Here is a 13643-nt window from a genome sequence, read left to right on the forward strand (position 1 = left end):
CGCGCCGGCGGCCATCGGGCTGGGGGCGGGGCCGGGGCCGGCCACTGCGCAGGCGCGTGACGGGGCCCCGCCCCCATGCGCCGGGAGAGTGGCGGGCCACGTTCCAAGTTCGGGTGCGCCGGTGACCCCAGCCCCTGCCGCCGCGGGGCGCCGTGGGAGAGCGGCGGGGTCGCAGGGTGAGCGCGCGCCGGGGAGTCCTCTGGGGGCGGGAGGCGCTGCGGTCCTTCGTCCCTGCGGCGGGATGGGCGGAAAGGTCGGGCCGCGCGGGCTGTGGGCTCGGCGGGCGCCTCGTGGGCCGGCAGGGATGACCGTGACCCTGGTGGGACACCTTGCCGGCCCTTAGGCGTGCTGATGTCCATCATCTCCCTGAATCTCCGAGTCCCCTTCCTCTCCCTGTGTCAGCGGTCCCCCCCAAGTCGTAGATGCATAGATTTCGGGCCAAAAGCTCCGATCCTGCTCCAGTGGGTGCTGTCCCTGTCGACCCCTCGTACTCTAGTCTTAAGGAGGAGGGTGGTGTGGGAGGGGATCGATACTTAGAGTAACAGACCAGTGCTAGTCGGACACCGGAAGTAAGGAATAAGGGGAGGTGTGACCCCCCCCCCCCATATCCTCCTAATGTGCTCTCTGTCTATCCCGAGCAGATCTTGGTCCCTTTCCAAGCACTCCTGATGCGTCATTTGCCTCTAGCGTTTTTTCGACCGCCACTTTGGGGGCTTAGGCCCTCACGGGGCCTCCCCAGGTCCCGTCCTCTTTCTACACAGTCAGAGCCCCATGGATTTCCCATCTCTCGGAAGAATCGTGAAGCCAAACAGAAGCGCCTGCGGGAGAAGCAGGCGGCGCTGGAGGCTGGGATAGCTGGGAAGAGCAAGGTTGGGGGTCAGACAGCTTGTCCTTGGGTCTCTGAGACTTGGAAGGGTGGTGGAGGAGACTTGGGCTGAAATCCAGGTGGCTGGCGTATCCTGAGAATTGCATCCCACTTCCTTTGCTCCCTCCTTCTAGTCACCTGCGGAGTCCAATAAAACCTGGAGTCCTAAGGAGGTAGTATTGTATGAAATCCCCACGAAACCTGGTGAAAAGAAAGGTACCTAGGGCACTTGAAGGCCTTTTCTCTCATTTTTGTTGCCTATTTGGTCTGCAGAATTGCAGCCTGGGAACAAAAGCTTGGTAGTTAGTGGAGCTCTCCTCTGCTTGCACAGATGTCTCTGGGTGCCTGCCTCCTGCCTACAGCCCCCAATATGTTGAGGCTGCCTGGTACCAGTGGTGGGTGCAAGAGGGCTTCTTCAAACCAGAATATCAGGTTAGTACCTGGCAGGGAGGGGTGCCGAATGATCCCCAGGACACAGTGGTCCGTGAACACAACTGATGCCTCCGAGTTGACCTTGCGTTACAGACTTGTTTTCTTTCTGGACTTTGTGTCTCCAAAAGCCTCTCTTGCCGGGTTCCCCTGGCAGATTCCTTCTCCTCCGCTATCCTGTTATTTGCAGGACAGTTCTCTGCAGTTCTTTCTGCCTTGGAAACACCAGAGGGTGCTATTCCCTCAGGTAACATGCAGTCCACTCTTGCCCTTTGACTTTTCTCCTTCTAGGCCCAGCTGCCCCAGGCCACAGGGGAGACGTTTTCCATGTGTATCCCACCTCCCAATGTCACTGGCTCCCTGCACATTGGCCACGCACTCACAGTGGCTATACAGGACGCCCTTGTGCGCTGGTGAGAGAGGAATAGGGCTTGTTTGAGTTCTTGGAGGGCCAGTAGAAAGGGCGGGAATGAGTGGGGATAAACATGTGAGCCCGTGGGCTCACGTGAGGGCATTTCTCTTGCAGGCACCGGATGCGTGGGGATCAAGTGCTGTGGGTTCCGGGCTCAGATCATGCAGGGATTGCGACACAAGTATGTCTTCCGTTACGTTTTCCTTTTCTTGGATGAAAGTGACTTCTCCCAAAGCATCCTGATGCTCTGCTCATTTGCCCCCATTCCAACTGCAGGCTGTGGTGGAAAAACAGCTATGGAAGGAGCGGGGAGTGAGGAGACATGAGCTGAGCCGGGAGGACTTCCTTAGGGAGGTGTGGCAGTGGAAGGAGGCGTGAGTGTGATGGGCATGGCTGGAGGGGCCCAGATGGCGGGTTTGGGTCTTTGCTTCCCACCGCTTTGTCTCCTAACTTGTAATCTTTGGCTCTTCCCAGCATGACCCCAGTTTCTCAGAGATGAAAACTCTTTTGCCCTTTAGTGTTTGGTGGAGTTTCCAGGCTTTATGTGTGTGTGTGTGTGTGTGTGTGTGTGTGTGTGTGTGTGTACTATAGGTACGTTAAAATGTACACATTTGTGTGTATATATGTATATTACATATATGTGTATTTTTTCTCTCTACTTACCCTGTTTTCGCTTACCTAGATTGTATCACCTCTCCTCCCCTCACCCATTCCCAACTTCTAATTCCCATGAAGTCACCCTCACTCTTTCAGGTCTGTTATCGCATGCCATCTTTTCTGTGAAATTTCTTTGGATTTCCCACAATTCAGCTGCTCTTCCTCTGTTCCTGTAGAACCTCATGCCTCTTTTAATGTCATAGAAAGCCCCTTACTGAGTTTGTGAGTTTGTCTCCACTAGCTTCTAGAGGCTAGATTGATGGCATGCTCACTTGTCATTTTCCTCCAGCACCTGGCATTGCTGGGGGGTTACTGGGCCTGGTACATGGGAGGTGCTTGGGATGTGTTTGCTGAAAACGATCTGTCTGGACACAGGAAAGGTGGAGAGATCTGTGAGCAGCTGCGAGCTCTGGGCGCCTCCCTGGACTGGGACCGAGAGTGTTTCACCATGGATGCTGTGAGCATTCTGTGCCTTGGTCCCTGTGGGTGTGTTTAGAGATCTGTGCCGGGCAGGGGGGTGTTTGGTATGTTGGGGCAGGGAGGTGGGAATGTTTGGGTCCCTGAGAGGGGCTGTGGCTGAGAAGCAGCTGTTAGATGTGGACACTCAGGTCATTCTAGGGCTCCTCAACAGCCGTGACCGAAGCTTTTGTGCGACTCTACGAGGCTGGGTTATTGTACCGAAACCGTCAGCTTGTCAACTGGTCATGCGCTTTAAGATCAGCCATCTCGGACATTGAGGTGAGGCACAGAAGGAGAAGCAGGTTTGGGAGAGCTCTGAGGCAGGGAGTCGAGTGGTTAAGAGCTCAGACTCTGGGGCCAGAGTGTCTGGATTCAATCTGAGTCTCGCCTCTGACAGCTGCTGGGTGACTTTTAGCAGGCAGTTTAGCCCCTTTAAGCCTCAGCCCCTCAATCTGTAAATTAGAGGTGAAGGAATGCCTGTATCATGGGGTGTTGTAAAAATTAAATGAGAATTCATGTAGGTACTCAGCACAACGGCTGGCCCTGTCTAGAGTGCTCGGTGGTACTTACTAGCACTGCGACTGCACAAACACTGGGTGAGGGGAGGGAGTTGGCTTCCGAACCCTCCCAATGGCTTTTAGATGGATTGCAGGGAGGCTGGGCTGGAGGGTGGGTGGCTGTGGGAAGCTTGGATGTGAGCTTGCAGAAAGGTTACTTTCTGACCCAGCTTCCTCCGCACCTCAGGTGGAGAGCCGGCCCCTGCCTGGCCGCACAGAGCTTCGACTGCCCGGCTGCCCCACCCCTGTGTCTTTTGGCCTCCTGGTTTCTGTTGCCTTCCCCGTGGATGGAGAGCCTGGTGAGAGTAGTCCTCTGAAGGGTTGCCTGCTTACCTCTGTTTCCCCTGTGTTATCAAGTCCATGTTGGGCTACTAGGAAGCCCTGTGAACCGCGATAGTGGTTGCGGGCAGTTAGTTACCTGGCTGTTCCAGGGATGTGGTCACTGCCCTTCAGGAGCTTGGTGTACTTCTGCAGGAGTCTGCTAACCCAGGAAAGAGACAAAAGATCAGTTCTAACGTGTGCTTTGTTCAGTAAGCGTTCCCAAGAATTCAGAGAAGGGGAAGATAGATGAACTGGAAGAGGAAGCTTCTGGTAGGAGAGGCTGGTGCTAGCCCTGAAGAATGCACAGCATTTGTGACTAGGACTCTGAGACTCCCCAGTGTCCTTTGCGTACCCAGCAAGGACTCCAGTTGGTTTTATTAATGCTTTCCCCATTTCCCCCGTGCAGGTTATCAAGGAATTACTTAGCACCAGACAGCCTCCCTCACCTCTGGTCACCAGCTTATGGGAAACCCTGGGCTCCTATAAACGCTTCTGATTTGCTGTAGTTACTTTTGGGGGACTGTTCCCCCTTGACTGTGCCCGCCCCTCCCCCTTGCCAGTTCTGCAGCCTTTAGCTGTAGGAGTAAGGGGTGAGGGCTAGGACCAGCTATTAATAGAAATGCTTGAATGTTTGTCTTTAGATGCAGAGGTCGTGGTGGGAACCACGAGGCCAGAGACGCTACCTGGGGACGTGGCCGTGGCGGTTCATCCTGACGACTCCCGCTACACGGTAATAGGCAGCGCACTCCGCCCCCACGGCCTTCTCTTCCCTGCCTTTTAGGATGATAGCTCCTTCTCTCCTGCTTCTGCTTCCTTTTCCTAACACCCCAGCTCTGCTGTGGCTCTGAGTTTACTCCCTTTTCTTGATGTTACACATTTTCTCAGCTCAGAGGTTCACAAACTGTGGCCCAGGGACTAAATCCAGCCTGCTGCTTACTTGGGTATGAGCCACGCCCATTCGCGCGTGTGTTACCTGTGGCTGCTGGCAGCAGAGCGGAGTAATTGTGTGGAGACTGAATTTGCCTCTATGCCCAAAAGCCTAAAATGTTTACACTCTGGCCGCTCTAGAAAAAGTCTGCTGCCTTCCTGCAGCCGTCCGCCTCTTGGTTTCCACCCTCTTGTTCCGGGCTTCTCACGCGCCAGCCCTGGCTTTCCTTCCCCACCCACGCCTCTCCCTGATCCTCTCCTTCCTTCAGCATCTGCGTGGGCGACAGCTTCGTCACCCCTTGACGGGGCAGCTTCTGCCCCTCATTACAGACTCTGCTGTCCAGCCCCATGTGGGCACAGGTGAGGGGGCCAGGGAGGGAGGGGAAGCGGGGTTCCTGGGGGAGAGGGGAGGCAAGTGCTCGTGTAGGGCAGTCTGGGCGGTAGTGGGGAGCGGAAGGGAGGCACAGAGGCGACGGTGGGACGGGGAGCTGCAGGCAGTAATGCCACAACTGGAAAAGCAAAAGCCAAGGTCAGGTTCAGTGCCCACAACCGTTGTGCTCCCCCAGGGGCAGTGAAGGTGACTCCAGCTCACAGTCCTGCCGATGCTGAGATGGGGGCCCGACACGGCTTGAGCCCCCGGAATGTCATTGCGGAGGATGGGACCATGACCTCCCTCTGCGGGGACTGGCTGCAGGTGGTCCCAGCCTGTGTTACCCCTCCCTTTGGGGCCACCCTCTGCCCTTCCTCTGCTCTCCCACTTTCTTACTTCTCTAGAGGCCTTTAATCTTTGCTGTTGCCACTTTTTCTCTAGGGCCTTCACCGATTCGTGGCCCGGGAGAAGATAATGTCTGCGCTGAGGGAGCGGGGCCTGTTCCGGGGCCTCCAGAACCACCCCATGGTACTGCCCATCTGCAGGTACCCTCAGTTCACCTCCTCCCCTGGAGGCCGCCCCCGAAAGGGAGTGCATGGAGCCTGAGAGCCACAACAGGGTGGGCTCCGCACCCTTCCGCTAGGAAACAAGTTCTGTGTCAGTTTCAGTCACTGCTGTGTCCTCAGTACTGAGGGCCTGGCACGGAGTAGGACCCCATGTCCCTGGGAGAAGTCACAGGGCCTGCAGAGCAGTTGACGCACGCCGTGTCCCTTTCAGCCGTTCCGGGGACGTGGTGGAATACCTGCTGAAGAGCCAGTGGTCTGTCCGCTGCCGGGAAATGGGGCAGCGGGCTGCCGAGGTGAGCTGCAGTGGGAGGAAGGCTGGGGCTGAGGGGGGCGCCTTGGGAGCGGCAGCCTGGAGGACCGCCTGCCCCAGAGACCTCCCCAGCGGTGGGGATGGAGAGGACGTGTGGCCCAGAGCCAGAGTGGCCCGTAGAAGGCTGGCTCATGCCCTCACTCCAGCCCAGAATCTGGGTAGGAGGCTTGAGAGGTCCTTTCTGAGGTTTTTTTTTTTTTTTTTTGAGACAGAGTCTCACTCTGTTGCCCGGGCTAGAGTGAGTGCCGTGGCGTCAGCCTAGCTCACAGCAACCTCAGACTCCTGGGCTCAAGTGATCCTCCTGCCTCAGCCTCCCGAGTAGCTGGGACTACAGGCATGCGCCACCATGCCCGGCTAATTTTTTTCTATATATATTTTTAGTTGGCCGTATAATTTCTTTCTAGTTTTAGTAGAGACGAGGTTTTGCTCTTGCTCAGGCTGGTCTCAAACTTGAGGCTCGGCCTCCCAGAGTGCTAGGATTACAGGCGTGAGCCATCGCACCGGGCCTCTTTCTGAGGTTCAAAACTACCTTAGAGGCCACTTGTCCCATCCCTGGAGGCGCGTGTGTGCCGGAAGGGAAGCACTATGTAAAGGCCCGGTTCCCTCCAGGCTGTGGAGTCGGGGGCCCTGGAGCTCAGTCCGTCCTTCCACCAGAAGAACTGGCAGCACTGGTTTTCCCACATCGGGTAAGGGTGCGGGGAGCTCTCATGGACATGGTGGGGGTTTCACTGCTCATGCTAGGACGTCAGTGATGTCCTCTCGGCAGGGACTGGTGTGTCTCGCGGCAGCTTTGGTGGGGCCATCGGATCCCAGCCTACCTGGTCGTAGAGGAACACGCAGAGGTGGGTAGGCGGGAGCTGCCGGAAGCTGGGCGTGTGGAGAGAGCCTCAGCCAGGAATCAGGGGACTCAGGGCTGTCCCAGCGCCTGCCTGTTACTGTTGCTCGTGGTCTCAGCCATGTAACCCACTGCATGATCAAGGCTTCCTGAGCCTGGAGGGGGCTGGCCACTCGAAGACCACATGAGAGAATGTAAACGTTAAGTGACGTTTTACACTCGTCAGCTGTTCTTCCTCTTTCCCGCCCCTTACTTTGCAGGGAGACGGGGAGGACTGTTGGGTGGTCGGGCGGTCGGAGGCTGAGGCCAGAGAGGTCGCAGCAGAACTGACAGGGAGACCAGGGGCAGAGCTGGTCCTGGAGAGGGGTGAGCCCTGAGCCACGGAGGGGAGGGTGGGGGAGGGCAGGCTGGGCCGGGTACCTGGGCCTTTGAGGGGAGTAGACACTGGGGGGAGACAGTAGGGTCGGGAAAGCCAGGGATGGAGCCAAAGGTGAGACCCCAGTTCTCTGGGGCTGGAGTTGGCCTAGAAGGGTGGGCAGCAAAGGTCTGAGGTCCTAGAAGCTGAGGTCCCAACTGTCCCCCTTCCTTTTCTGTTTCCCAGACCCTGATGTTCTGGACACATGGTTCTCTTCGGCCCTGTTCCCCTTTTCTGCCCTGGGCTGGCCCCGAGAGGTGAGGCTGGTTGAGAGGGTGAGAGTGAAGTTGGGGATGATGAAGAGGTGGCTGGGCCCCCTGAGGGGCTCGGGCCTTTTAGCACTTCTCTCCCCCCAGACTCCAGACCTCGCTTGTTTCTACCCCCTGTCACTTTTGGAAACGGGCAGTGACCTCCTGCTGTTCTGGGTGGGCCGCATGGTCATGCTGGGGACCCAGCTCACAGGGCAGCTCCCCTTCAGCAAGGTAACAGTCCTCAGTTTCCCCCAAACCTCGTCCTCCCTTCTTCCAACCCCTAATGTGGCACTTTCCATGTTCCCGATGCCTTGTTCTTGATTCGCTTCCCACCCTAGCCCCTAAAGTATGCAGGCCAGAGGTCCCAAGGGACCCTCCAAGGAAAGGCTCTTGAAGTCCCCTCTGCTGACCCCCTCCGCGCCCCCAGGTGCTTCTTCATCCCATGGTTCGGGACAGGCAGGGCCGGAAGATGAGCAAGTCCCTGGGGAATGTGCTGGACCCGCGGGACATCATCCGTGGGGCGGGGCTGCAGGTGAGGATGGAGCCCGCTCCGGGGCGGGGCTGCGGGAGAGAGGAAGGGAGGCTGCGGAGCGGTGTGGGGCAGCGGGGTGGCCCGTGTGGAGGCAGGGCCTTCAGCCTTGGCCAGTGATTATCCCGCATCCCAGGTGCTGCAGGAAAAGCTGAGAGGTGGGAACTTGGACCCCGCAGAGCTGGCCATTGCAGCCGATGCACAGGTGAGTCGCCAGGGTCCCCCGCTGGTTTCCTCGGCAACCCAGGCTCCAGCCCTGTAGCCTCACAGGCTCCTGCCCCCTTCTGGTTGCAGAAAAAGGACTTTCCTCATGGGATCCCCGAGTGTGGGACGGATGCCCTGAGATTCACACTCTGCTCCCACGGCGTCCTGGGTAAGCCCGGCGAGCGGTGCTGGGCTGAGCCGAGGGCAGCGGGCACCTGAGCCGGAGCAGGGCGGACTGCTGTCGCCGCCCAGGCGCAGACTCCCTTGGTTCTCTCCCTCCAGGGGGCGACTTGCACCTGTCTGTCTCTGAGGTTCAGAGCTGCCGACATTTCTGCAACAAGATCTGGAATGCCCTGCGCTTTATCCTCAGCGTCCTAGGGGAGCGGTTCGAGCCGCTGCCGCCGGCAGAGGAGGTAAGAGCGAGCAGAGGTGGTGGGAGTGGGGGAGGCAGGTGTCCGAGGGCGGAAGGTGGCATCTGGAAGGAAAGGAGGCAGGGCAGTGGGGCACGAGCCTTCCCAGTCCTCAGGCCCCCTCTGCCCGCAGCTGTCTCCGTCCTCCCCCATGGACACCTGGATCCTGAGCCGCCTGGCCCTGGCTGCCCGGGAGTGCGAGCGGGGCTTCCTCGCCCGGGAGCTCTCGCTCGTCACCCACGCCCTGCACCACTTCTGGCGGCACGACCTCTGTGACGTCTACCTGGTGAGCGAGGCTGGGGCGGGGCTTGGCATTCCCGCTGCTGCAGACCTGCTTACCGTGCTCCGGAAGTCAGGTTCCGCGGCAGGGAGCTCTGAGGTCCATTAAGATCCTGTGGTGCTCTCAGTTAGGACAGGAAAGGAGGAGAGACAGGGAAGTCTAATTCTCCTCTTCCCGGGGGCTGGTTTCCGCAGCACAGCCGGGCACTGTTGCCCGCCTGTCACCTGGGCAGAGGGGAGGAGCAGGGCAGACTTCTAGAACACAGTCTGGCGGATCGGGTCGGAAGGCCTGGGAGGGGGCGAGCAGCGGTCTTCAGACCGGGGGTTCTCACGCCAGGTCCCACGTCTGGAGCTCCTGGGGGGGCCTTGTTGACCAGGGATCGTCTGGCCACCCCCAGAGTGGCCCCGCCGGCAGGTTGGGTGGGTGTCCCAGGTGATGCTGCTGCCGCTGCTCCGGCCCTAGCTCAACCTCGTTAAACACCTCTGACCCCTTTTGATGAGTAAAAACTCAATGATTTTTTTTTTCTAAACTACACTTGTCCCTGGAAATCTCATCCTCGCCCACCGCTGCCCTGGACTCCCCGCCTCACACGCTCCAGAGCGTGCCTGGGACGGTGTCAGGGGCGCCGAGTGCTTCTGCCGCCCTCCCTCCCGGGAGCCGCAGCACCCCCACCGGTGGATGTGGCCGTGGGCCCGTCTTGACCCGGTGGCTTCCTGCACAGGAGGCTGTGAAGCCCCTGCTGTGGCACTCGCCCCGCCCCCCGGGACCCCCTCAGGTCCTGTTCCTGTGCGCCGACCTCGGCCTCCGCCTCCTCGCCCCACTGATGCCCTTCCTGGCCGAGGAGCTCTGGCAGAGGCTGCCCCCCCGGCCTGGCTGCCCCTCCACCCCCAGCGTCTCTGTTGCCCCCTACCCCCGAGCACGAAGCCTGGTGAGTCACAGGCACATGGTGCCTTGGAGTGGGGCCGTGGGGGGGTTCTGCTGTGGGTCATTTGCCGCAGTAGCTGGTACTTGCTGTACAGCGTGGGGAGGATGGATCGTTCCGGCAGCGTTGCTGGGGCGGCCCTGGGGTCTCGGGGGCAGTATTAGCGTAGTGGGCAAGAGCAGGACACTGTTGCCAGACTGATACCAGCTGTGGGACTGTGCCTCAGTTTCCCCCATCTTTAAAACGGGGATAATAATAGTACATGTCATAGTTGTGATAAGGATTAGATGAGTTAAAAGGAGGGTGCCCCAAAAATCTCAGTGCAGCTTTGATAACTTCAGAAGGATAAATGCTACAAAAAGTTATCTTAAAGTTCGATTGTTTAAATTTCTTTTATGCTTATTTGGGTTGTGAAGTTTGAATAATACATTTAAAATTTTAATTTATCTGTGGTTGTTTGCCATCTTCAATCAGAGCACTGATCATTTAAAACCTCTTAGATGACTCTGAACTCTTTGCCATGTTTGGGCTGGTGGATTTTGAGTGTGGCGTTGAGGACAGATCCTGTTGCCTGAGGAGATGGGGTGGCTGGGTTGGGGACAGAGCCAGGAGGGTTGGCACTGAGTCTCCTAGGACCCCCTTTGCCAACCCTGGGTACCCCGTTGCCAGGAGCACTGGCGCCAGCCCGAGCTGGAGCGGCGCTTCTCCCAGGTCCAGGAGGCCGTGCGGGCGCTGAGGGCTCTCCGAGCCATGTACCAACTCACCAAGGCCCGGCCCCGAGGTGAGGCGCGTGCAGGCTCCTGGGTCCCTGCGGGAAGCTGGGGCTGGTGGGGAAAAGCCGGGGCCTGGAGGGCAGATCCCCACCAGGAGGTGCTGGCTGGGAAGGGAGGCAGAGGCCTTGACGCTGACGGTCTCCCTCCCCTCCCAGTGCTGCTGCAGAGCTCCGAGCCTGGGGAGCAGGACCTCTTCGAGGCTTTCCTTGAGCCCCTGGGCACCCTGAGCCACTGTGGGGCCGTGGGCCTCTTGCCCCCGGGCGCAGCAGCTCCCTCTGGCTGGGCCCAGTCTCCGCTAAGTGACACAGTTCAGGTCTACATGGAGCTGCAGGTGACCAGAGGGGATGGGAGGGGAGGGTTGGAAAGAATGAGGGGAGGAAGGGAAGGGCTGGGCTCTGCCAAGTGGGAAGGGGCCTTAGAGTGGAGAGGGTGGAGGCCTGGGGCGGGCTGCGGTGTCTGAGCCTCCACACTGTTCTCACGCAGGGCCTGGTGGAGCCCCAGACCCTTCTGTCTCTGCTAGCCACCCGCAGGCACAAGTTGCAGAAGCAGCTGGATGGCCTCGTAGCCAGGACCCCACCCGAAGGGGAGGCAGAGACTCAGACGCAGCAAAAGGTGAGGCTTGGGGGAGGCTCACTGGGGGAACGTGGGCCGTGGTGGGGGGCCTCACACCTGGGTCCTCACTTCCCTTCCTCGCCCAGCTTTATTCCCTCCAGTCGGAGCTGTCGAAACTGGACGGGGCGGCCTCGCACCTCCGGCAGCTGATGGATGAGTCTCCAGCCCCAGGGGGCTCCGAGCGCTAACTGGCTGGCTAACTCTCTGTCCCTGAGGACAGCCGTCGGGGTGCGGTGGGACATGAGAGACTGCGTGGTCCACTGCCTTCATTTCGTAAATGAGGAAACAGACCGGCTCGGTCGCAGTGACTGTGGGCTCCCTGGGGGGCTCACGTTACTGCCTGGCCTCCCTCCTGTGCAGTCCCACCGAGTTTGGGAATGAGGAGATCCAGATAAACTTTCAAAATCCCAAACACGTCTGCTTGTGGTCCTTTTATCCCCCTTTCCCCCAGTGGTGACTTTCTGGCCTCTCAGTTGTGCCCGGAGAGCTTGGTCTGGGGAAAGAGGAGGCTTCCTCTCTGGAGGAGGAGGAGCTTTCTAGAAAGGGGCGGGGGGAGGGTACAGTGCCCGGGCTACCTGCTCCCTGACTGATAGTGGGCCGGGGTTCCTCCAGGTTTGAGGGGCTGTAAGGGGTCCTGGCGATGGCGTGTACCTAAGACCCCAGTGCCAGGGACACTGCCCAGCCCCTGCCTGAGTCACACGCACGGAGGCACAGCCGCCTCACCCACCCGGACACCAGCTCATCTCAGTGGCATTCAGGGGCCTGGCCTTCCCACGCCCAAGGTACATGCTGTGCAGCAGCCCCGGTGCTGTGTGGCGAGCCTGCCCTGGCCTGGGTCTTCCGTGGCGCTAGATGTGCGATGCCAGTTAATCCTCCAAGAACCTCAGGAGATGGGCGTTAGCTCCATTTTGGAGATGAAGACATGCTCAGAGAATGAAAGTGCTTGACCAAGGTCTCCACTGGGTTTTAACCCAATAAATTAGGTGCAGGTCTTTTCTGGCTGCTGTAACCAAACTTCAAATATAATGGCTTAGATAAGGTGGGTGCTTCTTTTGCTGGGCATAAGCAGTGCCAAGCTCTGCAATAATGGGCACCCACTCCTTTAATCTCATTTTCCTGCCATTCTGATACACTTTCCAACTCCGGGTCTAAGGTCCGCTCCGGGTCCCACCACCATGCCTGGAGGGAAGAGGGAAAGAAGGTGGTGGGCAGATTCCTTTTCTTTTCCCCAGTTCAACAAGTGTTTCTTGAGCACCTACTATGTGCTGGGCCCTATTCTGGACGCTCGGATTCATCAGTGAATGAAACAAAGATCTCTGCCCTCTGCCCTCATAGCACTTTCATCTCAGCAGGGATAGTCAGAAATAAACAACACATGGAAATGAGTAAACTCCAGTATGTTTGAAGGTCATAAATGCAATGGAGTAAGAAGGATAGAACAAGGTCAGGGGGCGCGGGGGTGGGGCAGGTTGTACTATATGGGGGTTAGGGTGGGTGGGGCTCAGCAGAGGCTTGCAGGAGCCCCTACCCTGGGGTGGGAAGAGGCGGGGGAAGGGTGTCCCAGACAAAGGGAAGAACCAGAGCACAACGAGAGGGGAGCACACCTGGAGTGCTCAAACAGTAGCCCGGAGGCCAGTGTGCTGGGGTGGCGTGAGAAGCGGAGGACTCTGGGTGGTGGAGTCAGGTTGGGGGGCATCACCAGGTGGACCCTCTAGGGCTGTGCTGTCCAAAACGGTAGCCCATTGACTAAAATAATTAAATAAAATTAAGCCTTCAGTTCTTCAGTCACACTAGCCACATTTCAAGTGCTTGACGGTCATGTGTGACTAGTGGCTACCACACTGGTCAGCACAGGTATAAAACATTTCCATCACCACAGAAAATCCTGCTGGAGAGCACTGATCTAAGACCTCACAGGCTGTTTTGAGGACTTTGTTTTTTTACCCTCTGAAATGGAAGCTCCTTTCCTTTCAAGGATATTAGCAGGGGCCAGGCGCAGTGGCTCACACCTGTAATCCTAGCACTCTGGGAGGCCAAGGCGGGAGGATCGCTCGAGGTCAGGAGTTCAAGACCAGCCTGAGCAAGAGTGAGACCCCGTCTCTACTAAAAAAATTGAAAGAAATTATCTGGACAACTAAAAATACATAGAAAAATTTAGCTGGGCATGGTGGCACATGCCTGTAGTCCCAGCTACTCAGGCGGCTGAGACAGAAGGATTGCTTGAGCCCAGGAGTTTGAGGTTGCTCTGAGCTAGGCTGATGCCACAGCACTCTAGCCCAGGGCAACAGAGTGAGACTCTGTCTCCAAAAAAAAAAAAAAAAAGAAGGATATTAGCAGGGAGTTGCACACTTCCTTTCTGCGTGCTTCCTGTTGGACAGGATCACATGGGCACACCTAGCTGCAAGGGAGGCTGGGAAATGTAATGAGTCATGTGCTCAGCTAACATTTATGTGACTATCCAACTATCCAGAAGGAGCACCTACTATGTGCTGGGCCCTATTCTGGATGCTCGGATTCATCAGTGAATGAATCCCCTGCC

The 13643-nt window shown here is 58.0% G+C and overlaps 1 protein-coding gene across 3 annotated transcripts; it reads left to right on the plus strand.

Moving 5' to 3' along the window:
* The first annotated feature begins 45 nt into the window (after positions 1-45).
* On the plus strand, positions 46-11516 carry VARS2 (valyl-tRNA synthetase 2, mitochondrial). 3 transcript variants are annotated; one of them, XM_045541591.1, is made up of 30 exons: positions 46-176; positions 642-869; positions 1000-1081; positions 1197-1297; positions 1586-1707; positions 1821-1887; positions 1983-2080; positions 2739-2820; positions 2982-3101; positions 3567-3678; positions 4342-4430; positions 4897-4987; positions 5194-5321; positions 5439-5542; positions 5775-5856; positions 6483-6559; positions 6640-6715; positions 6969-7074; positions 7310-7380; positions 7480-7605; positions 7802-7906; positions 8040-8108; positions 8198-8276; positions 8390-8520; positions 8651-8803; positions 9519-9725; positions 10389-10500; positions 10648-10823; positions 10976-11104; positions 11191-11516. In XM_045541591.1, the coding sequence occupies exons 2-30, from the start codon at positions 669-671 to the stop codon at positions 11290-11292; spliced, it is 3198 nt and encodes a 1065-aa protein (XP_045397547.1). In that variant the 5' UTR covers positions 46-176; positions 642-668; the 3' UTR covers positions 11293-11516. The 3 variants fall into 3 exon arrangements, with proteins under 3 accessions (XP_045397547.1, XP_045397548.1, XP_045397549.1); XM_045541592.1 differs by lacking the exon at positions 9519-9725 and having other exon boundaries at positions 90-176; XM_045541593.1 differs by lacking the exon at positions 46-176 and having other exon boundaries at positions 786-876.
* Positions 11517-13643: the final 2127 nt, after the last annotated feature.

Source organism: Lemur catta, chromosome 2 (genome assembly GCF_020740605.2).
Source record: "Lemur catta isolate mLemCat1 chromosome 2, mLemCat1.pri, whole genome shotgun sequence".
In the NCBI taxonomy this organism is placed as follows: Eukaryota; Metazoa; Chordata; class Mammalia; order Primates; family Lemuridae; genus Lemur; species Lemur catta.

Excerpts from the sequence above, each read along its gene's own strand:
- VARS2 (XM_045541591.1), top strand. The coding sequence starts at position 669 with ATGCGTCATTTGCCTCTAGCGTTTTTTCGACCGCCACTTTGGGGGCTT. Across the intron at positions 1,888-1,982 it reads ATGCAGGGATTGCGACACAA|GCTGTGGTGGAAAAACAGCT; the intron begins GTATGTCTTCCG and ends TTCCAACTGCAG. Across the intron at positions 10,501-10,647 it reads CACCAAGGCCCGGCCCCGAG|TGCTGCTGCAGAGCTCCGAG; the intron begins GTGAGGCGCGTG and ends CTCCCCTCCCAG.